The sequence below is a fragment of the Selaginella moellendorffii genome, unplaced genomic scaffold (genome assembly GCF_000143415.4).
Source record: "Selaginella moellendorffii unplaced genomic scaffold, v1.0 SELMOscaffold_10, whole genome shotgun sequence".
In the NCBI taxonomy this organism is placed as follows: Eukaryota; Viridiplantae; Streptophyta; class Lycopodiopsida; order Selaginellales; family Selaginellaceae; genus Selaginella; species Selaginella moellendorffii.
This window is the reverse complement of record NW_003314271.1, coordinates 2,402,502-2,421,550: the sequence shown is the minus strand read 5'-3', so window position 1 is coordinate 2,421,550 and position 19,049 is coordinate 2,402,502. Positions and strand designations below refer to the sequence as shown.

Sequence of the window (19,049 nt, the reverse complement as noted above, 5' to 3'; positions counted from 1 at the left end):
CTTTGGCCAAAGATCTAGCTCTTCACTCAAAGCATAAGCATATTGACAGACACTATCAGTATGTTTGATTTAAAGTATGAAAAAGGAATGTTGTTATAGCATTAATTACTACACATGATATAGTGACTGATATACCACCTTTGTTTTTGAAATATTATGCTAGTCTTGGCATTGCAACTATCACTAGTTTTTAAGGCAAAATTGTTTTTCTGAGTGATGGTTTAAGTGAGTATTTTTTCATATTTTATTAACTGTGTGGTTGTGTTTACATTTCTCAAAGGGGGGGAAAGTAGTAATTATTAGAGATTAAAAGACTAGCTTATGTGCTAGTCTATACAAGGATATAGTCTAGGGATTTAATCAGGTAACAAGATGTTCACATGAAGATATAAGGAAAATGTTAGAGATGTCAAGAAAGATGCCAAAGATGACAAAAAGTAGTAATTTTTTCTACTTTTTTAAAAATTTGTTAATAACCACTTTGTTAGTCCACTGATTTGCTGACCGTAAAAGACGTATATTGACATGATGATTTAACAACTAGTGAGACCTGGTAGTATAAAATTACAGGAGTACTGTACATGCCAGATACTACGTTATTACTCTTCAACCAAGAACCATCCACTCAACACAAGATAACGAAGATGCAAAAAGAAGAACTCCTACCCTGTTCGAATTGTTGATGGGATTGGTTCGTAACCAGGAGGACCTGGTCTGTTTGGTGGGAGCTTCCTCAATATATAAAGAACCAACGCCGAGGGAAGTATCTCCACAAGCTGGAAGACACGCAAAAGTGTTAGAACATCCATCCTTTTCTTCTTTAGAAGCTTACTAGGTAGACAACGGTGTCCAAAACTGGATGATCCAACACATCTAAATCTCCACGCTTGTCAAATGCAGCCCACGCCATCTGGTGAGAGATTAGTTAGCAAACTCATCCTTAAGAAAAAGAGGGAAAAAGAGGAGTTTCTCTTACAATTCCGGATCTGATTGTAAAGCAAGTGAAGCATATAGCAGTCACAAGGCCGACCTACAAAACAGCTGAGTAGGATAAGATGCCGTGAAAGAGACTGATGTAATTACCTCACGCAGCTTTTTCCTGCGGCCCTTTGATTCGATGGGAAATCTTTGTAGCATCAAGAACAGCCTGGAAACAAAACAGTCTTTCTCTCCGTCACCAAAAGCTCAACACCGACCTTCCACCGTAGAGAAGAAACCCGATCGCTGCACCCAATGACACGCCGGCAAAGAAAATCTTGGAGAAGCTCTCGAGGAGGCCAAGTGGCTTCCACCAGACAATCAGCCACACAAGGATCTACACATCAAAGCTTGAATAGTTACAGGCTAGAAGAATCGAAGGAGAAAAGAACAGAGAGCAAAAAAGGAAAGAAAAGAGAACCTGGATTGTGTAAATGATGGTATTGATCACCACAAAGGTTGGTCTCAGGTTATCCGTCGGAAGGCTCCGAGCCTGGACAAAATCCAAGATTCCGCAAGGAAAGAGACTATCAATCACCCAAGCAATCAAGATCTCTAGCTTAGATTTACCTGGTGATAAATCTCAGCCCAGAAGAGTACTAGCAAAGTATACGTCGTGAAGAACAAGAGTCCGGGTAAATCCAGAAGAAGTGATTGTAAAATCTACATAAAGCAGTAGAGAAAAAGGAAGAGATCGTTTAGAGAAACTCCAAAAGACTTCATTTCCTCACCCGGGGCTCAAGGAACTGGACTTGGCGCCGGAAGAAGAACACCACAGCTCGGACTAGCAAGCGAAGAGATCAATCCAAAATTCTAAGATGGAAGAATCTCACCTCCATTTACAAGGAAATTCAGCAAATGGAAGACCTTCTGCGTCGTCCAGCCATACTCGGGGACGCGAATCTCGATCCGGATGAGTTGTATCTGCGAGAGAAATCGCCACGATTCCCCGAGAATCAATAGAAAAGACCAACAAACTAGCCGGATTCCATACCAGGGCGACGAGAGCTACAAGGAGATAGGCGCCGGAGAGCGAGTAGTAGAATCGATTCTGCCATGCCTTGGACTCGTTGAGAGTGTACCACCAATCCTCCGCGGTGCTGTGGAGATGAAGGAGAAGAAATCTGGCCATCGCATCCAAGCTCCTGGCCCCTGCCCTTGCAGGCGCTCGGCCGCCCTCTCTCCCTCCGACCTAAAGCAAATCAGTGTAGGGGCCACGTCAGATGACACGTAAACCGCCACGTTTACATAAGACGTTGGATATTCTGGTCCTTGATAAAATTCTTTTGGATACCTCAATAGTGAGTTTACAAGACAGTCGAGTTCTAGAGTTCCTGTTTTACAAGCAAAGATTTAGAGTTCCTGGCACACAATCTCGATTAGAAAGCAAACGATGAGCAATTCCACCACTTACAGTGTGTCAAAACGTTGGAGTGTTCTTCGAGAGCGCCGAGCTTGTCCTGCCATTGTTTTTGCTACTTCTTCCTCCTCTTTTTACTCCTCTCGTCGCTGCTGCTGTCGGAGTCGGAGTCGGATTCGCTTGAAGACGAAGATGATGGTTCCGACGACGAGCTCTCGCTGTCTGAGCTTTCGTCGTCGCTGCTCTCCACCGGCTTTTGCTGCTCCATGATGAACCGGGGCATGTTTTTGAGGTACTCTCGCAAGCTGTCCGTGAGACCACCCAGACCGATGGAAGTGAAGAAGTTGATGGCGAAGCGTGTGTTCTTCGGGTTGTCCCGCGGGAAGATGCCGCCCACGTTTCTCTGCATCTGCTCGTCTGGGTCTGTGAGGCGTTCGTTCAGCTTTTGCAGTCCCAGATGCTCCGAAAGCTCCTGAAAAGAGAGAAAAGTGAGCAAACGAGAAACCAAAATGTAAAAGCTCATACCTGGAACAGGATCTTGATGAAGATACGAGACGATGATGTCGTCGCCTCCTCGGTCAAGTTGATGTACTCGAGAGTTGTCCATGGAAGAGCGTCCGTCCCTAGCAAATGCGCAAAGAACTTGGCCACGTTCCTGAGCTTGTTCGTTTCTAGCCTGTGTATTGTTGTGTACTGGCCGAGGAAGCACTCGTCAAAATGTTGCTGGAACACTTGGTTGATCATGCAAAATCGCTGGCCCAAAAGCCCATAGTATCTCAGGTACGTCCGTTCTTGGCTGCAGCATTCTAAAAGCATGATACACAGTTCTTTCTGCAGAGACGTGTAGGATCATTAGCCACAAATATTGAAAGAAAAGAAGGAACATACCTCTTGGCCTGGTTCCAGCTTTATCTTTAAAAGCTTATGGCCAGCCTCTTCAAAATCGACACTTGACATGATCGTTAGATATATGGTACGCCTGAGGTTCACCAAGTTTGTTTCTGTGAGGTCTTGGATGCTCTGCGAAGGATCATCTTCATCTTCTTCTTCTTCGCCCTCGTCTTCATCGTCCTCCTCTTCGGAACCAGAGGCTGACCCATCCTTTTCCTCTTTTTCGTCACCGAGAATGCTGTTCTTAATGGTCTCGTATTTCTTCTCATTCTCCAAGTAATCAGGATCCGGAGCAAAGATGTCTGGAAGCACGAGAAACGTGAGATAAGATCAGGTACGCTTTTTGGACTTACCAAGGCGACTTTCTGGATCCAGGTCCTTGTCTAGAAGGGAAATCTGATGTGTTTCCTGGTCACCTTCTTCAACAAGATCCAATTCTGAGATTATTGCTGGATGTCCCTGCGCAGACCATGACAATTTGAGTCTGAAACATTGAAAGACAGAACAAGTTCATACCTGAAAGTTCGATTTTCGTAAAGCAAAAACTCCCTCGATCATGAATTGAACACGTTTGTCGATCTCTCCCTCGTGAAGAACAGCTCGGAACCGATCGAAAATCACTGCCAGAAAAGCGTCAGATGATTTAAAATAATGTCCACACGAAAAACATACTCTGAAAGCACTTGGGAGAAATCTCCAGCAAATACGCTCCACACTCCTTGAGAAATCCAACAGCCACCTAAATGGACAATGCATATTGGTACCAAGGATCGCCAAAATTCCATACTCTTACCTCTATACTATCATCTGTAGGATTTTCCAGCAGGAGCATTAGCAACTCAAGTGCAATCACTTCATGAGCAACTCGTTGATTAACAAGATGCGCCAGGAACTTTGTCACTGCGAGTAAAACGGGCTGGAAATAAAGGAAAGAAAAACCAAGCTCAGCAGAATAAAGAGAGAAGAACAAACACCATTACCTTGTCATTTCTTTTGAAGGCCCTGCGAAACTGTAGGATGATTCTTGTCAGCAGCAATCCTCCAAGAGCTGGAAACTTGGTGTTGATCACAGCAACAAGGCCGGCAAACACGTGCGTGAAAGCAGGCGAGGCCATCTGCGACTTCATGCACGATCTCGCAAACAATCCTCTCCCCCGGATCAAGTTCTCAGCAATGAGCTCCTTGAGGATGTTCCGGATGTTGGAAGTGTTCACCTTGTTCACGAGACCATTGATACTCTTGCGCAGAGCATCCCAGGCCATCCTCTGGTACTCCACGCTCGTCTTGTCTTTCACATCCCTCATCATCTGGGCGAGCTTGAAAGGAGGAATATATGTCCCTCCACTCCTTCCCGCAGGAAGCACAATCTTCTCCTCTTTGGCATCGTCATCTCGCCGCTTGCTAGCATCTTCGTCTCGCCCCCTTCTGCTAGAATCCTCGTCTCGCCCCCTTCTGCTAGAATCTTCGTCTCGCCCTCGCCTGCTAGAATCTTCCCGTCTGCTAGCATCTTCGTCTCGCCCCCGCCAGCGATCTTCGTCCCTGGCGTCGTCGCGGCGCCTCTTATCTTGATCGCTCGATCTCCCACCTCTGTCTCCATCTTCATCACGGCCCTTGCGTTTGCTGCGGCGCTCATCATAGTCTTCCCTGCGCTCCTCTCTGGCGCCATGGTTTAGATCGCCACCATACCTGTCAGATGCCGGTACCGCCACTGCCGCAGCCATTGCTCCACTCCCAAGAACCCTAATTCTCACTCATATCTTTTAGGGTTCGTCAGAGATAAATGGGATATCTCTTTAGGGTTCCTGAGAGAGGGGGGAGAGAAAATGCCGAAAAAGATGGGGATCAACAGCAAGGCGGAGGAGGCGCGATCGCGCAAGGCCGAGGCGGAATCAGAGCGCAAGGATCGCGAGTCCAAGGACAAGGAGGACAGGTACTGGCAGGAGCTGGAAGGCCCCAAATCGAGGTCGAGCAAGAAGCGCGAAGAGGAAGCCGAGAAGAAGGCCGAGATCCTGGCCAAGAAGGCCGAGGCGCGGCGGCTGGCCGAGAAGGAGGAGCGCGAGATGGAGGGCTACGGCAAAAAGGTGGACAAGAAATCCCTGCGCGTGGGCGTTGGATCCCCGGCGGTGCCCAAAGTGACGGCGGTGGAGCTGGAGCGGCAGAGGGAGGCGGAGGCGGCGAGGCTGGCGGCCCTAGCAGCGGAGACCAAGCGGCGGGAGATGCGAGCCACGGATGAGCAGGAGTATGAAAAGATGGTGGCGGTGGAGAACGTCAATAGGGCGGAGGATCTGATCGAGGCCAGGAGTGTGGAGGCGGCCATCGCCCAGATGGCCATCCCGGACGAGCTCCCGATGGATCGCCACCCGGAGAAGCGGGCGAGGGCGAGCTACAAGGCGTTTGAGGAGGTGGAGCTGGCCAAGCTCAAGGCGGACAAGCCCGGATTGACGCACACGCAGTACAAGGATTTGCTGTGGAAGCTGTGGAAGAAATCTCCAGACAATCCTTTGAACCAGGTGGGCTAGAAAGAACTCTCTCTCTCGTGGGACTCTCCTCGGCAAGTTCTAGTACGATCTTAGGTGGGGTGATTGGGAAAACTCCAGCCAGCGCGTAGGTAGTGAACGAGCACGAACGAACGAATGCTAAAGGCTGGTAGAAAAATAAATGTACGAGCTCGAGATCGAGTTCTATGGTCTTTTGGATCCTCCAAAACGAGTAGCATGGGATTTTCATGGAGCACCAGCAGCTTTGAGCTGGAAAAACAATGGACTCTTTTATGGCGATGGGCGATGGCTATGGCTTCCACTGCGATTGCGAAGATAATGCATTGAAAAACTTACGCGTGGAAGCGCACCACGATGCAAGAGATATCATCCCTGCTCTTCTTCTGGACGGCTGTGCTTGTCAAACACTTCGCTGCCTCCTCCGGGTCTTTGATGCCTCGGATCAAGTCCACTGCCACTTGGTTCTCGATCACCTGAGCGTTACATTTCGATCTGGGAAGTCAAACAGCAAAAGCACGAGATCGAGCGCATACCTTCCAGAGTCCATCGCTTCCGAGGATCATAAACTCGGACCTCTCGCTCAGGATAACTTCGCAGACGTGGGGCTCGGCGCTTAGATGTTGCTTCAAGCTCTTGTCACCAAAGGCGCGTGCCACCGCAAGTTGGCCATCAACGCGTGCTACATCTCCTAAGATCACGAAAGCGATGCTTAGAAAAAAAGAAAAGAGATACACTTTTCTTTTGACTAGCAGTTACCTGGAAAATGAGTGACATGACCCCCTCGGCTTTCCACCAGCTGACGTTCAGCGCTGGGTTCGTGGTCTACAGAGAGTTGCTTGGCTTCGCCGGCTTCGCACAGTACCGCTCGAGAGTCTCCAACGTTTGCAACCAGCAGCCTTTTGTTGTCGACGACAATAGCAGTGACTGCAGTGGAGCCGCCAGGATGCGACATTTGCAAGATCACAGCATCAGTGCTGTGGTATGCGTTTTCCAGGGCCGTTTTCGGATTGCAAAAGAGATCAGGCTGATGCAGAAGCGAAAAAGCCAGTCAGTACCGAAAGGGAAATGGAGAGTCTGTGTATTACCTCGTCAAGGATAGTGTCAAACAAGTTCTCCTCGAGATAATCGGCGACATCTCTCCCCAGGTGTCCGTCATACACCGCGAAAAGCCCGAGCTTGTGTCCCTTGAACTCCTTGTACAAGCTCACCAGCACATCCTCCATGGGATGCCTTGCCTTGCCTTTGATCTTGGAGAAGCCGTGCATGACATGGAACGATTCCCCCTTGCCCGTCTCTCGAGAGGAGTTGAAGGAGAAGACCCTGGGAGCCATCTGCAAGCCCCTTCCCCTGAGAAATCCATATAGACGACTGAAAAGTCCACAGCACCTTATGGAGATCATTGAGCTTGAAACACATGTGGGATTCCTGCTGCTCCTGCGAACCATAAAGCCTCAATAACCCTGTGGAAATGCGGAAGTTGAAAATGTCTTCAACGAAAGGTCTAAGCCACTACCATTTGGCCGGAAGAAGTGTCTTACCAGCAACAGAACCAGTCAAAAAAGGAGGAGCTCACGCAAGCAGCAAGCAACAGGCTAGACTTACCCCAGTCGCTCACGGTGCGTGTTCTACGACAAATCCAGGAGAACCGAGCCGTTTCAAAGGCGTTTGTACACCATCCCAGCACGCGCCTTATAACTGGAAGCTTTGATTCAGTACCAGCTATCGCCTGGCAGAGCTTCAGGAATAGCCAGCGAAAAAATTCATTCCATTACCTCCTTGGGTCCACAGAAACTCAAAAGGAGCGACGAACAGGCTGGCGCCGCGTGGCAAAGCCGTATGACCAGCGTCACAGCAAAGTAGAGATTTCGAAAAAATGAAGTACCTGTCAATCATCCTTTTCTTCCTCGTCTTCTTCCAGATCGTAAAGCATTGCTCGCTTTTGAGCAGCGAAAACGCACGCAAGTCCTCTTGAAGCTGGAATCAAACGATAAAGAAGACTCAAGGCAAAACTTAGCTCATACCACTAACGGCGATGGGAGGGATCACGTCCAGCTGAAGGATGGATCGAGCTTTGCCGCTCCTCAAGCCGACGAATGCAAGAGCATCCTGCACGTTCCAGGTTACTCTCATGTCCAACGACACAACTGTAACTCACGTTCGACGTGCAAAACCGGAGAATTTCCCTCGCCTCGTTAGTCTGCGACTTCAATGATATAAAAGGCAGCTCTTCCAGCTCCAATACCATAATCCACGCCTGATTGCTACCACACTGAGGTAATCTTTCATTGAGTAGCAAAAGCAGTTGTTTCTCCTGCGAGCAGGAATAGACCACTCAGTAAATGACCGTCGCGGTTGGCAGTTCGTACCTTGTACAAGGAAAAATCCAAACAGGTAAGGTGTTCATTGAGTTGCAGGACCACGGCTTCAACTTCGTTTCCGTCGGAGCCCATGCTTTGGGAGTTGAAGCCACGAAGTACACCGATATGGTTCAGCCCGTCTGTATGAATCTCAAAGCATGTATAATCAACAAAACTGGGGGTTTCCGTTTTCATCTGTAGAATGGACAAACCCTGCGGATCTGAAATCAATAAAGTAGAGCCTACCTCATAGTATGTGCACGATAACGGAAGAAGCTTGGGGAACTCACAGAGGAAGAAATGACTTTTAAAACACAATCTAGGGGAGATTACAGCGACGGGCTTAGAAATGGCAGCTCGCCAGCTGCAGGAAGAGAATGTGAGCCTTTACCTAGCAAAGTAAGTGCGCCTACCTGTCACACAGACAATTGAGCTGCTGAAAGAGAGTCCTTTGGAGGAACTTGACGTCTTGAAATCCGCCAAGCAAAAGAAGTTCTTCAGCTTTCGACAAGTCCTCTTCACTGCAACAGATAACATTAATGTCGTCAAAAGCTGAACATGGTTATACATACAACCCAATGTTCGGTAGAACACCTTCCGAAATTACATGTGGTCCAATGAGATCTGAGTCGAACTGTTGTCTCAAAAATGTCGCGATGGCTGTACTGGTTTGAAAGAAGAGGAGGTTTTAGCAGGACGAAACAAACATAGACACTACGTGGTACCTGTTGATGGGCTCTGTATGCAAGGGTGAAGTCTCGGCATTAAATAGTCGCAGCGATTTTGTAAGCCATACGAAGAAGAGACGATACTAGAAACTTTAACGGGTAAGTACAAATCGAAAGTTTGTAAGCCGTAATAATGTTTACCTGTCCAACCGTGTCACTCACTACATGAAGAAATCGTTCCACTTGCACCATTAGCATTCCTGCGTTCTCCATGACAGAGTTAACCAGAACTTCGTCTAGACCGATGGATTGCAGCTGACTACGCCAACGTGACAGACCAAGGAGCTCGCCAATCCTGAATGCTAAAATCTCTGCGGCAGGCTTCACCGACTTACAGTTAATCATTGCACTTCAAAACAACTGCTTACTTGAAGATGATCAGCTATAAGAACCTGAATCTCCCTCCCGGCAGCATCAATGCTTTTTCCAAGTTTTTTCAGTCCCTGGAAGTGATCACATTAGCGCAAATAGAGCAAAGAACCTCCATACCCCTTCTCCTAATGTAACAGCAAGGAACTGATGGAGGGAGACACTTGCTGAGCCACAAGCCAGAAGGGTCAGGAGCTCATCACGTGGTGTTGACAGCGATCCTGCCACAAAGGTTCGATGTTGACAAGAATACAAAATAAAAAGCTTACCATTTTCACGGAGGAGTGTCTGAAATGCACTAAATTTGTCGGCAAACGCGCTCATTGCATCAACCCAGTGTCTTCTCATGACCGTCAAAGTTTTTTGCAGAACTTCTAGCAGCTCTTCAATGCTGGAAGCCTGTAGTGCAACTTGACGAATTTCATTGCGCCTGCAAATAGAGCTTTAGTTTCGACCATATCTTCCAAAAATACCCACCGACTGTTAAGCAAAGTAGTATCGACTGAGATGGAGACTAATCCCGAGTTTTTATCCTGGTCATGGCAAAGCAGGATCATGTTGCATAGGTCGCCAGAGAGCATCACCTGTAGATACCATTCTTCGAGGTTAGAAACGCTACCACGATCAGAGAAACAGAATACCTTCACAGCTGATAGTTGCTTCCAATTGGGAAAGTTGTGTAAGTTCTAGAGGGTATTCACGTTAGACGCCACCAAGTTAAAGTGAAGCATACCAGTTCTCCAATGGCAAACAAGCCAAATGCGTTGAGGCAAACAAGCCCATTGCTGTCGCTGCTGCACAAGATGTTGAGGTACTGCTCAGAGTGTTTCGATGCCGCATTCTGAGAAATGTTTTCTTGATCATCCCCAGAAGCAAATGCGCCAGCCATATCAAACGCAGGGCCTGTTCCTGGCATTGCTGGTGGCTTTGGCGGTGGAGGAAAAAATCTCGAAGTTCGATCTTCATGTAAAGTGGAACCCTGTATCAAACAATGAAACGCTTCTAGCATGAAAAAAGAGAAAGAATGCTGCTCTAAGTACCTGTGATCGAGCAGACCTTTCTTCCACCCAGTAGACACACTGAACCGAGGCCTTGTGCGCTTCAAGTGTTCTCAAAACCTCGCCATTCTGGAAGGAAAAGCTCACAAGAATATACACCAATGCAACGATAAGAACCTCGACATCGTGAAGAGATATTTCGCCATTTTCGTGCCCGACTGCTAGAGCCTTTCCATCGGGACGCCAGCATATAGCAGTGATCTTCTTCTCTGTTCCAATCACTAGTAAAATCTCACATCAAATGCATCGAACGTCTTTTACCCGGAGAAATCGTCCACAGCTTCTGCCAGTTGAATCGATGGACCGTGAGCTGATGATCCGTGCTCACCATTGCGAGCAAATCCTTCTCCGGATTCCAAGACGCGATCTCCACCTGAGAGAAAGAATGCGCGCTTTGCCGAGAGAAATCAGCCGCCTAGAAACATTACCTGGCAAGCGATCGGCTTATCCAGATGAAGCGTGAAATGCATCGCCTGGGGGCCTTGATCCGCCATTGCCCACAAAAACCTCGCATAAACCCTAAAATATGGCCACGTCACATAGTGAGCCCTAACAATGGAGGAGCGGGACAAGCGGAAGATCAGTGAGCGACGCCCTCACGCCCAGCGCCCCAAGCGCATTCACGCCGACACGACTCCACGGGTAGCATTCTTCGAATTTTAGTCTGGATTTTACCCCCAATCTGGCAGGAAGACGAGCACGAAGTGTCCCTGGAAGCGATCCGAGCTCGAAGTAAGTGTTCCAAGGCTCACGCTTCCATATTTATGATCTCTCTCTTTTTTTTTCTCTATCGTAGTTTCGGGATTGCAAGAGAGGCATCTACAACTTCGTGAAACGCTCAGGTATTCTTTGTTCTTCTTTTCCCTTCTTTGTATGTTTCTCGAGCTAAATTTTTGTCTAGTAAGCCAGAGAAAGCTCAAGGCGCAAAATTGGCTCAAGAGTTCGATGAAGCTAGAGCTAGCTCTTCAGGTTGGACTTGTTTTTCTCTTTCCTTTTTCTTTGATTTGCTAGATTTGTTTTGTCGTAGAGGGGGCGTATTTGGAAAGCTCTAGTTGGAACGATGCACTGCTAGAAACCATCTTTGAGCAGGTAGTTTCTCTTAGTTTTGTGTAGTTCTAGGAGCATTCGTCTTTTGCAGGCTTACAGCGAAAATAGTTCCGAGAGTGAAAGGAACGACACCGGAAGATTGCTGTATCATATCGGTCGAAAGGTACAAGAATCCAGAATTTCTCTTTTGTGCTTAATTCTCTTTCGAGCTCCCAGGCAATTTTTATCTTGAGCAACAGACGCATCGGAATCGAATTCACTCCAGCTTTCTCAGGTATGGGATAAACATTCGCCCAACAAGTTAGTGATGGTGGTATGTTGCAGAACAAGAACAAGAACGCTACTACTGTGTTTTAACAACGAAGCCACCGTCCAACAAAATTTTCGTGAGCAAAGACAACATTCCATTTTACTTGAACCTCCGCGAGATAGAGAAAACTCACTTGCAGCTTAGTGCCACGGTAATCCGCTTGCTTCTTCTCTATTTGAGCTTTACTCATCTTTTTCTCTAGAATTTCCTCGACCATGTTGACAGCCATCTACAGGCTTTTGTTTGTAGACGAGGACAGGTAAAACTCTTCGAGTTTAGATCGTTTGTTGTGACACAAGAGTAGTTTCCAGATTCTGGGGCTAAAGCAGCTCCACGGAGACAGTATTGGAGATCTTTACCACAGCTTGCCTTACAACCTGATCAAGTTTTCACTCGACGAACCAACCTGGTAAGACGTCCTTATGCTTGCAAGTGTTTTCTTTTTGTGATTTCTATGCGCGGTTCGTTCTGCCAGTAAAGCCGACGTCGAGCTCGCCTTTGACAATCTCGCGTCCGAGTACCCGACGCGGTGCACGGTTTTGGTGTGGTCTCTCGCTCATCCAGGCCGAAAAGCAAGCGGGCGGCGTGGAACTCGGTCGCAGCAGGCATCTCAAGCTGCGTCGATCAAAGTTTCTAAAGCGGAAGAACTCTTGAGAATGAAACTTCTACCCGATGGTAATCTTTTCTCTCTTTTTTTTCTAGGAAAGCTTGAAAGTCTTAGATTTTTTGTTCTCGCAGCGTATGATGATCTCGTCAAGGAGATACAAGCAGCGGCTATGGCAGAAGCTTGAAAAGAAGAGTTCAATGTTTGATGTTACTGCCAGACCGTGCAGCGCTGTACGCCATGTGGCTGTATGCCGCGCGGTAAGGGCCGTTTGGAATCGAATATCCTTTCATTTGAGTTCACACCACAAAGTATCCGAGCTTTCTCTTTTCTTTCCATCTCTATACCTATTCCCAGTTCACATTCGCGCGGAGCTCTCAAGCCCTAGATCGGGATTCACTGGCGTTGCTCTTGCTCCGGAAAGTGGAGAAGAAATTCCTGGCTGCTGCAAACAAGGCGCGATCGGTGAGTCTGTAAGCTAGATCTGAGAGAGCGAGGGAGAGGGATTTGTACGAATCTTACATATTTCGCTCGCAGCGTCGGCAATCTTTGGCAGCGCCTCCAAGCTCCGCCTCACGCTGCTCCCGGCGCTGGATCCGGCCGTCCTGGGCAAGGGTTCCTCCACCGCCGCGTTCTTCTTGCTCGATCGGGTACTGTTTACGATGAAATCCTCGTTGAACGTGCTCCATTCCCCCGCATTGCTGTCCGACGCTCGGCTCCTACGTCCGAATTTGAGGAGGCGCTTCAATCCCTTGGGCTGGTCCTTGTGTGCCACGGGCTGGTGATGCTCTTTGCAAAGGGCCTTGATCTCCTTGGCAGCGAAGTCGTTTCGAAAGGATGCTAGCGATGACGGGGAGAGCGATCGCTGCAAATGAGGTAGACTTTGCGACGATGGCCCTGTGCGTAGCGAAGAACTGATGAGATCCTGTTTGCTGCAGCAAATGCCTTTGATTCCCAAGGTGGTGGTGGTCTCGTACGTCGTGAGTGGAGAAGCGGAGATGCCGTCCAGGAAAGATCTCCCGGACATGCATTTCTCCAGAGCCTCGTCGATCTGCACGTCGTCCTCGAAATCCTTGGAGACAAACGCCTCGAACTTGATCTCGCTCGAAGTGTAAGGCTCCTCCGACTTTGGTTGCTCTTTGAAGCTCTCACTTTTGACGTTCGTAATGACCAGAGAGACCTGTGGAGCTTCAGCCGGGAGGCCAGGGGAAGCCAAAGTCTTGGAAGGGTTGTCCTCAGGTGCCTGCTCGTTTCTATCCTTGCTAGTACAGCTTACGATCTGCTTGATGCACTCGTCGCTGGACTTCGTCGAGGAGACTGGTGTGGACCTTTCCACAGTACCAGTTTTTCCGGCTTCACACTTCGGCTCAGGAACACTTCCGGGCTTCGAACCAGAAGAGACTGGAGAGTTGGACGGTCTAGGAATCACAATCCTTGGTACGCCTTGAGCCTTTGGCAAATCCTGTTTCACCCTGCCTTTTTCTGGTGCCAGGTCTCGAGGAACTTTGAGTGGAGCTAGAATCTGGCTGTCCCTGGCGTCCGTTCTTCCCTTCCCACCCAGTCTCTTAATCTCCCCGTTGGAAGGAGAAGTTTCAAGTGCCAAGTTTCGGTTCACCTTGTCTGCCCGGGACTGAGAATATCTCGACGGTTGGCCAGCCTCATGAATCGTGTTCAAGCTGTTTCTCCCCGTAAAAGGCTTGGCATTTTCCTTTCTCAGGTCTGCTTGAGTATGCAAGCTTTCAGCGATAACCGACTGACTCATAAAATTCGGCATTCTTCTTTGACTTACAGGAGGTCCACTCGATAAGTGCTTCGAACGTGGAGAGGAACTTAAGCGTCCGAAGTTCCTTGGAGTTGCTAGTGGCTTCGGAGGACCAGGTGAGATTTTTCTTGTGGATGAGGTTGTAGAGCTTGGAGATGACTCTTGCTTGCAGCGCAGAACGTTGGAAGTTCTAGTCCGGGTCCCTGACTTTTCATTTTGCAGAGCTTTGATGGAGTCTAAGCGCACATCCTGTATAAGAAAGATCATCGAACCGTTAAACAAAAACTCGAGGTATGTACCTTTTTCACGACGTTTTTCGTGGCTTGAAGCTTTATGGCCCGTATCTGCTCAACTGTCATCGTATTGTTCTTTTCTGGGAGCCGCGTGCTTTTTCCCATAAGTTCTGTCTTGCGCCTTTCCAAAACATCCTGCATTGCTCTCAGCTTCGATTCTCGCTCTGCTTTCAAGTGTGTCGATTCCTTCTTGTATTTTGCGGCTCGTATTTCTTGATACTGGTCGTAAAACCTTCCCTTCTCATGCTCGTGAGGAGCTCTTGTTGCCATTACGTCGTCGCTATTGGCTTTACCGTCATACTCTGCTGGAGTGCACAATGACTGTCTCCGAGAGGCTTCCTTGGTTGAAACGTTATTCTCGAGGAAGATGTCGTCTAAACCGAACTTGGAAACATTCGAGAGTGATCTCCATTCCCTGCTGTCGCTATCTGTTTCGACATTTGCCTTGGGCTGTTCCGGTTTTTTAGTCTGTCGCAAGGCCGAAGCAGAGAACAAGGCGTCTTGCACAACAGAGTTTATTTTCAGCAAGCACGTATAGCTCCTATCAAGCAGTTCCTTGCTGATTTCGTCCGCAGATTTTACTGTGCTCTGGTTGCTTGCACCTGTTCTTTGCTGAGTCCTACTAAGCAACTCTTTTCTAATCTCGTCTGCAGTTTTTGCTGTAGTGTTCTGACGGCTCCCGCCCTCTTTTTGTGTTCTATCAACCTGTTCCTTCCGAGTCCTAGCCAGATCATTCACAGCGTCCATTTTAGTATGTCCTCTTTGTCCCTTGCTATCTAAACTTGACTTTTGCAGAATGAAATCGCGGTCTCTCTTCGGCAAACCCAACTGTAAACTTTCGGTAAGCATGCTTTTGCGCTTGACATCGTCACTTAGAAGTTCCCGCGGTGTGTGCTTGTGCTTGAGTGCGTACTTGTGTCCGTCACTTGCCGCTGGGTCTTGCTTTCCTGTACGTGTTGGAGGATCCGACGTCTTCCTATCTACATTCTTTGTGTCCACCTGTTGTCTCGAAACCTCCCTGGATGTTTTCTGCTTGGTTTCAAACAGACTAATGGCTGCCTGAACGCTGAGCCGTCCGCCACTGCCACCTTTTGTTTCATTCTCACTGTCTCTGTCGCTCTCTGTGTCTGACTGCTTTGCAATGATGCTGCTTGCTCCGGTCTGCGGAAACTTGAGGTTCTTGATGACAACGATCCCTTTTCTTCGAACTGCAGACGCATCCACCTGGTTGGATGCGGACTTGGCCTCCCCAGCCTCACCACTGTCGGCGTCTTTCCCGCTTAGTTGACCGAGCACATTTGCGTAAACGGGGTTCTCACTGCTGCCTTCCTTGTCTTCCCAATCAGATTCACGGCCTCCGGAAGCAGTGGACTTTTGTGGCGAGTCGGAGTCATCGGGAGTAAATGCGCCATCTTTCCAATCCGGCCCTTCGGACTCAGGTACACTACCATTCACTCTTTCCAACGGCATCTGTAGTGGGATCTCAGCGACAGGTGGTCCCCATACCCTTCTCCTTCCAACGTTTTTCACCCCAACCTCAGCCTGTACTTCCACCTCTAATTTTTCCTCCAGTTTTGTAGAAGCACGAGTCTCTGATTTTTCCTCCAGTTTTGTAGAAGCCCGAGTGTCTGATTTTTCCTCCAGTTTTTCCGCTGGAACGTCCGGATCAAGTAGTTTCCTATGCAATTCCGCAAACTTCGAGCAGGCCTCACTGCATATAGTTTCGTCAGCAAAACTTGACCATGAAGTGCTGGGTTACCTCAGCCGGGTGGCACCAAAGCAGCCTGCGAAAGCGATCAAGTCAGGCAGAGAACCAATGGTGAAGCCCGCTGCCGCTGCACGAGCAAATGCACTCCTTTGCTCCTTTTCCAGAATAAGTCGCCGTGCATCCATCGCCTTTACCAAGTGCCTCCTGCCACTCGGAAGGGAGAGCGCATTGAAACCGAGCGTGGAATTCTAAGAGAGAGCTCGTCGGCCTTTACCTTGAAGACTCAGTTTCAACCTCCAGGGTGTCCATTGAATGCTCCTCTGCCTCTGCATGAGCCTGTGAAGGACGGATTCAGAACATGCCGAAACTCATATCTAGTTGCATTTCATTTCGTACCTGCGCTTTGGCTTGCTCAACTTTTTCCTTGCCTGAAACATCTCCCGTGTCAGCGGTCTTTACGTTCTCGGTTCTAATTTTCAAGTGATTTAACTAACCTGCGTTTCCAGATTCGAGAACTGGGAGTGGGAGGCAGGCTCCAACCTGTGGAAAAAAGCAAATTTGCAAGCACGATGAGGGATGTCATCGCAACGAGTAATTCCCAGCGCTTACGTGAGGTGATTCGCTTATCAAGATGCTGCTCGCTTCAGCGAGTTTCATGCGCTCCGTCTCCAAGAAGCTCACACGCTCCAACACATCGGGCGTGCTCACAAATCTCACGAACCTGTCGCGCGCAAGTGGGTGAGTGAAATTTAAATCGCTATCAATTGTTGGTACAACAAAACTGACCTTTCGATGGTTCTTTTGGTGAACCAGGAAGCGCCTTGATGTGGACAATGCAGCTCGATGGAGCTACAATCATTCGCGAGCTGCTCTTGCGCCGTGTCGAGATGCGCTAGAAATGGCATCAAGGATCCAGAGGCCAATCTCTCGGTGGACTCTCCAGCGGCAACCCATAGCTCGCATCTAAGGCAAGAACGATTCAAGGCCTACGAAACGAAAAGAGAAAGAAAAGAGAAACCTGGAGCGAGATTCGTCGAGCTGAAACACCACAGAATCCAGCGGAGTATCGGGCTTCATTCCGGATTCGTTGGAGAAGAGGAACAGCCACTCGTGCCGAAGCGATGAACAGGGGGAAGGCAGGACTTCCTTCAACCAACCATCGGGTTCTTCATGGACTTCAATTCTCTTCAAGGACGTACACGGTGCTGGAGGAGAGCTGGCGAGTCACGAGACGGCCCACATCAGAGAAAGAAAGAACAAAAGGAGAGACCGCTCGCAGCGTACTACAAAGCAGTAGCACTGAGCAGGACAACGAAGTGAAAAGAGGAGGCAATTGCATAGAGGAAAAGAAATCTCTCAATCGAGGAGGAGGAGGCACAACCCAGTGAAGTTATCAACGCTGCTCAGCGAGCAGAGAAGAAATAGGAGGAGCACAAACAGTGCACCCTTACAGAGAGAGTGAGGTAAGTAGACAGCAGCATTTCAATACGGCTTTCACCAAGTTTGGAAACCTCTGATCGGCTTCTGTTTTGTTTGCTCAGCAGCTACAGTGGATGGGCCAAGCGACAAAGCAACCACCTGTACTTGGCGCCGCCGATGATGATCATGCATTCATTCGTAAGCAGAGTGGCAAGCGCAGGAGAGGAGGAATGCCAGAGTGCCAAGAAGGAAGAAGGGATGGAGGCAAAAAAAAAAAAAAAGAAGAGGAGAGCGACCTTCGTGTGCTACGCTGCTGCTCCTGCTGCTACAGTGTTCCTGCGCTCGCTTGTGCCCACAACACTCTGGAACAGTCTGATGAGAAGTAAGTCGCTCGCTACAAACTCCTCTCCTGTCGTTACGCATTTACAGCTCCTCATCTCATCCTCCGACTAGAGTGGATTCGCTCCCTTTTTCCTTTTCTTTTCCTCTCTTTTTCTGTGTGAGAGAGGCGAGAGCTGCCACTGTGCTTGGCTTGCTAGCTAGCGCTGTTTGTTTCCAGCTCGCATTTTATTCCTCTGATATCCTGTTGTTGGCTTTGGCTTGCGCTCAGCACAGCTCATCGAAAAGGGAGGGATCAGTCATTACGAAACACCAGAGAGAAAGAGAAAGACGCCCCACAAGCCACAGCGCGCGCCTCTACTTAGACCTATTGTCGGGGAGCAGCAGTGAACGCATGGCTACCATTCCACTCGCACAGAGCGAGCTCTCGCTCATATGCGAGGACTTTAAACCTCCCCCCTTTGTCCGGCTAGCCACCTCAGCCCTAGACAAGCCGACGTGTTAGCACCTGCTATCGCCACGTCATCACAAAACACTTGTCAGATAGGGCTGTGAAAAAAAGAACATACTAATAGAAATATTTCAAGGGACCATAGGTCATGGCATCACTTTGCAAACTATCCACATGTGAGAATCAATGTGGGGGTGCATGCAAGGACAAAGGGCTCCATCTTTAATTTGAATCTTGTTTGGGGTTGCTTTTCTGCAACTGTTGTTGTTATTGTTGTTGTTGTCTCTAGATGCCTGGCTCTATCTTTTTAACTTTTAAATGCTCACTCCTCCAGACATTAACACCATGTAATTTGGCAGTTGAATAAAAAACTGTGATGGATAAGTGCAATTCAAGAAATGGGCAGCAGGGCCAGGCCGCTAGGTATAGCGATTGATGTTAAAAGAGGGAAACAATTGATGCTGGTGATTGTGTTTGTAATTCCACCACTATCTTATCAATCGCTATTACGGCCACACTAGCTGCATAACAAACAAAAAGAACGAGCGCGACCACTCGCAAGAATGGATCGATCGCTCGATCGAAGCAGCGCTTTCGCCCCCCTCAACTTCAATCCATTCACATCCCATTCCGTTTTCCCGCCCCGCCAACTTTCAAATACCTCCCCGCAAGTAGCTACTAGGGCATCGACGTGATCAAATCATGGCCCATGCGTGCGAGAATTGAATACAGTTAGAACTTGTGGCCCAAATCTTGTTGTGGCCATCGCCATCGTGTACGAACAACGAGGAGTGGGGTGAAAACGTTTTGGCGCGCGTAGCGAAAGCAAAGCGTGGTGTAAAATCTTTTGATTTCTCATCTTTTCCCGCGACATTGG

At 48.5% G+C, this 19,049-nt stretch overlaps 6 protein-coding genes and 1 long non-coding RNA gene across 29 annotated transcripts; 3 read left to right on the top strand and 4 right to left on the bottom strand.

Annotated features, from left to right (window-relative positions):
- Positions 1–520: 520 nt before the first annotated feature.
- LOC9631451 (tobamovirus multiplication protein 3) lies at positions 521–2,203 on the bottom strand. Its single transcript, XM_024673461.1, has 10 exons — positions 1,973–2,203; positions 1,812–1,902; positions 1,710–1,762; positions 1,549–1,641; positions 1,400–1,471; positions 1,197–1,315; positions 1,084–1,147; positions 977–1,030; positions 833–910; positions 521–776 (listed from the first exon to the last, which is right to left on the bottom strand). Exons 1-10 carry the CDS (start codon positions 2,108–2,110, stop codon positions 663–665), a joined length of 876 nt encoding a protein of 291 aa, XP_024529229.1. The 5' UTR covers positions 2,111–2,203; the 3' UTR covers positions 521–662.
- Positions 2,204–2,230: 27 nt separating this feature from the next.
- Positions 2,231–5,007, bottom strand: LOC9650510 (pre-mRNA-splicing factor CWC22 homolog). Its single transcript, XM_002968229.2, has 9 exons — positions 4,210–5,007; positions 4,023–4,145; positions 3,902–3,968; positions 3,746–3,849; positions 3,583–3,688; positions 3,227–3,531; positions 2,864–3,169; positions 2,393–2,810; positions 2,231–2,340 (listed from the first exon to the last, which is right to left on the bottom strand). Exons 1-8 carry the CDS (start codon positions 4,948–4,950, stop codon positions 2,454–2,456), a joined length of 2,109 nt encoding a protein of 702 aa, XP_002968275.2. The 5' UTR covers positions 4,951–5,007; the 3' UTR covers positions 2,231–2,340; positions 2,393–2,453.
- A 19-nt stretch (positions 5,008–5,026) lies between these two features.
- Positions 5,027–5,918, top strand: LOC9631450 (coiled-coil domain-containing protein 124). The gene has a single exon (XM_002968522.2). The coding sequence runs from the start codon at positions 5,053–5,055 to the stop codon at positions 5,746–5,748; it is 696 nt and encodes a 231-aa protein (XP_002968568.1). The 5' UTR covers positions 5,027–5,052; the 3' UTR covers positions 5,749–5,918.
- Positions 5,919–6,019: 101 nt separating this feature from the next.
- Positions 6,020–10,751, bottom strand: LOC9650509 (probable protein phosphatase 2C 58). 20 transcript variants are annotated; one of them, XM_024673443.1, is made up of 20 exons: positions 10,668–10,751; positions 10,501–10,612; positions 10,357–10,448; positions 10,222–10,308; positions 9,915–10,160; positions 9,659–9,867; positions 9,451–9,611; positions 9,302–9,402; positions 9,181–9,255; positions 8,954–9,133; positions 8,810–8,895; positions 8,657–8,749; positions 8,498–8,605; positions 8,331–8,448; positions 8,094–8,279; positions 7,883–8,038; positions 7,749–7,833; positions 7,610–7,701; positions 7,500–7,540; positions 7,369–7,422 (listed from the first exon to the last, which is right to left on the bottom strand). In XM_024673443.1, the coding sequence occupies exons 1-18, from the start codon at positions 10,731–10,733 to the stop codon at positions 7,613–7,615; spliced, it is 2,250 nt and encodes a 749-aa protein (XP_024529211.1). In that variant the 5' UTR covers positions 10,734–10,751; the 3' UTR covers positions 7,369–7,422; positions 7,500–7,540; positions 7,610–7,612. The 20 variants fall into 20 exon arrangements, with proteins under 20 accessions (XP_024529215.1, XP_024529217.1, XP_024529214.1 ...); XM_024673442.1 differs by having other exon boundaries at positions 7,420–7,453; XM_024673441.1 differs by having other exon boundaries at positions 7,420–7,540.
- A 28-nt stretch (positions 10,752–10,779) lies between these two features.
- On the top strand, positions 10,780–12,502 carry LOC9631448. Of its 2 annotated transcripts, XM_024673437.1 has the most exons (12): positions 10,780–10,881; positions 10,929–10,971; positions 11,036–11,081; positions 11,141–11,208; positions 11,267–11,328; positions 11,378–11,449; positions 11,503–11,560; positions 11,611–11,747; positions 11,799–11,855; positions 11,908–12,005; positions 12,072–12,271; positions 12,335–12,502. In XM_024673437.1, exons 1-12 carry the CDS (start codon positions 10,795–10,797, stop codon positions 12,385–12,387), a joined length of 981 nt encoding a protein of 326 aa, XP_024529205.1. In that variant the 5' UTR covers positions 10,780–10,794; the 3' UTR covers positions 12,388–12,502. The 2 variants fall into 2 exon arrangements, with proteins under 2 accessions (XP_024529205.1, XP_024529206.1); XM_024673438.1 differs by lacking the exon at positions 12,335–12,502 and having other exon boundaries at positions 11,901–12,005; positions 12,072–12,187.
- On the bottom strand, positions 12,404–17,089 carry LOC9631447. Of its 2 annotated transcripts, none has more exons than XM_024673435.1 (10): positions 16,982–17,089; positions 16,750–16,926; positions 16,573–16,684; positions 16,458–16,503; positions 16,360–16,391; positions 16,238–16,299; positions 16,015–16,167; positions 14,262–15,966; positions 12,723–14,211; positions 12,404–12,645 (listed from the first exon to the last, which is right to left on the bottom strand). In XM_024673435.1, the coding sequence occupies exons 1-10, from the start codon at positions 17,038–17,040 to the stop codon at positions 12,578–12,580; spliced, it is 3,903 nt and encodes a 1,300-aa protein (XP_024529203.1). In that variant the 5' UTR covers positions 17,041–17,089; the 3' UTR covers positions 12,404–12,577. The 2 variants fall into 2 exon arrangements, with proteins under 2 accessions (XP_024529203.1, XP_024529204.1); XM_024673436.1 differs by having other exon boundaries at positions 12,404–12,642.
- Positions 13,801–18,191, top strand: LOC112345863. 2 transcript variants are annotated; one of them, XR_002992207.1, is made up of 9 exons: positions 13,801–13,917; positions 13,992–14,078; positions 14,185–14,253; positions 15,051–15,096; positions 15,602–15,694; positions 16,470–16,701; positions 16,777–17,426; positions 17,505–17,764; positions 17,993–18,191. It is a non-coding gene; the product is annotated as an uncharacterized LOC112345863 (long non-coding RNA). The 2 variants fall into 2 exon arrangements; XR_002992206.1 differs by having other exon boundaries at positions 16,777–17,764.
- The last annotated feature ends 858 nt before the right edge of the window (positions 18,192–19,049 follow it).

What these genes read in the sequence shown, in the direction of transcription:
- LOC9631448 (XM_024673437.1), top strand. Translation starts at nt 10,795, where the DNA reads ATGGAGGAGCGGGACAAGCGGAAGATCAGTGAGCGACGCCCTCACGCC. An exon ending in ACGCCGACACGACTCCACGG is followed by an intron (nt 10,882 to 10,928) that starts GTAGCATTCTTC and finishes CCAATCTGGCAG; the next exon opens with GAAGACGAGCACGAAGTGTC. An exon ending in CAACTTCGTGAAACGCTCAG is followed by an intron (nt 11,082 to 11,140) that starts GTATTCTTTGTT and finishes ATTTTTGTCTAG; the next exon opens with TAAGCCAGAGAAAGCTCAAG.
- LOC9631447 (XM_024673435.1), bottom strand. Translation starts at nt 17,040, where the DNA reads ATGAAGCCCGATACTCCGCTGGATTCTGTGGTGTTTCAGCTCGACGAA. An exon ending in TTGAGCAAGCCAAAGCGCAG is followed by an intron (nt 16,300 to 16,359) that starts GTACGAAATGAA and finishes CGTCCTTCACAG; the next exon opens with GCTCATGCAGAGGCAGAGGA. An exon ending in TTTGGTGCCACCCGGCTGAG is followed by an intron (nt 15,967 to 16,014) that starts GTAACCCAGCAC and finishes AACTATATGCAG; the next exon opens with TGAGGCCTGCTCGAAGTTTG.
- LOC9650510 (XM_002968229.2), bottom strand. Translation starts at nt 4,950, where the DNA reads ATGGCTGCGGCAGTGGCGGTACCGGCATCTGACAGGTATGGTGGCGAT. An exon ending in CCTTCAAAAGAAATGACAAG is followed by an intron (nt 4,146 to 4,209) that starts GTAATGGTGTTT and finishes CTTTATTTCCAG; the next exon opens with CCCGTTTTACTCGCAGTGAC. An exon ending in CTACAGATGATAGTATAGAG is followed by an intron (nt 3,969 to 4,022) that starts GTAAGAGTATGG and finishes TTGTCCATTTAG; the next exon opens with GTGGCTGTTGGATTTCTCAA.
- LOC9631450 (XM_002968522.2), top strand. Translation starts at nt 5,053, where the DNA reads ATGCCGAAAAAGATGGGGATCAACAGCAAGGCGGAGGAGGCGCGATCG.
- LOC9631451 (XM_024673461.1), bottom strand. Translation starts at nt 2,110, where the DNA reads ATGGCCAGATTTCTTCTCCTTCATCTCCACAGCACCGCGGAGGATTGG. An exon ending in TTGTAGCTCTCGTCGCCCTG is followed by an intron (nt 1,903 to 1,972) that starts GTATGGAATCCG and finishes TTTCTCTCGCAG; the next exon opens with ATACAACTCATCCGGATCGA. An exon ending in TTTCTTCTCTACGGTGGAAG is followed by an intron (nt 1,148 to 1,196) that starts GTCGGTGTTGAG and finishes TTTTGTTTCCAG; the next exon opens with GCTGTTCTTGATGCTACAAA.
- LOC9650509 (XM_024673443.1), bottom strand. Translation starts at nt 10,733, where the DNA reads ATGGCGGATCAAGGCCCCCAGGCGATGCATTTCACGCTTCATCTGGAT. An exon ending in ATAAGCCGATCGCTTGCCAG is followed by an intron (nt 10,613 to 10,667) that starts GTAATGTTTCTA and finishes TCTTTCTCTCAG; the next exon opens with GTGGAGATCGCGTCTTGGAA. An exon ending in TGAGTGACACGGTTGGACAG is followed by an intron (nt 8,896 to 8,953) that starts GTAAACATTATT and finishes TAAAGTTTCTAG; the next exon opens with TATCGTCTCTTCTTCGTATG.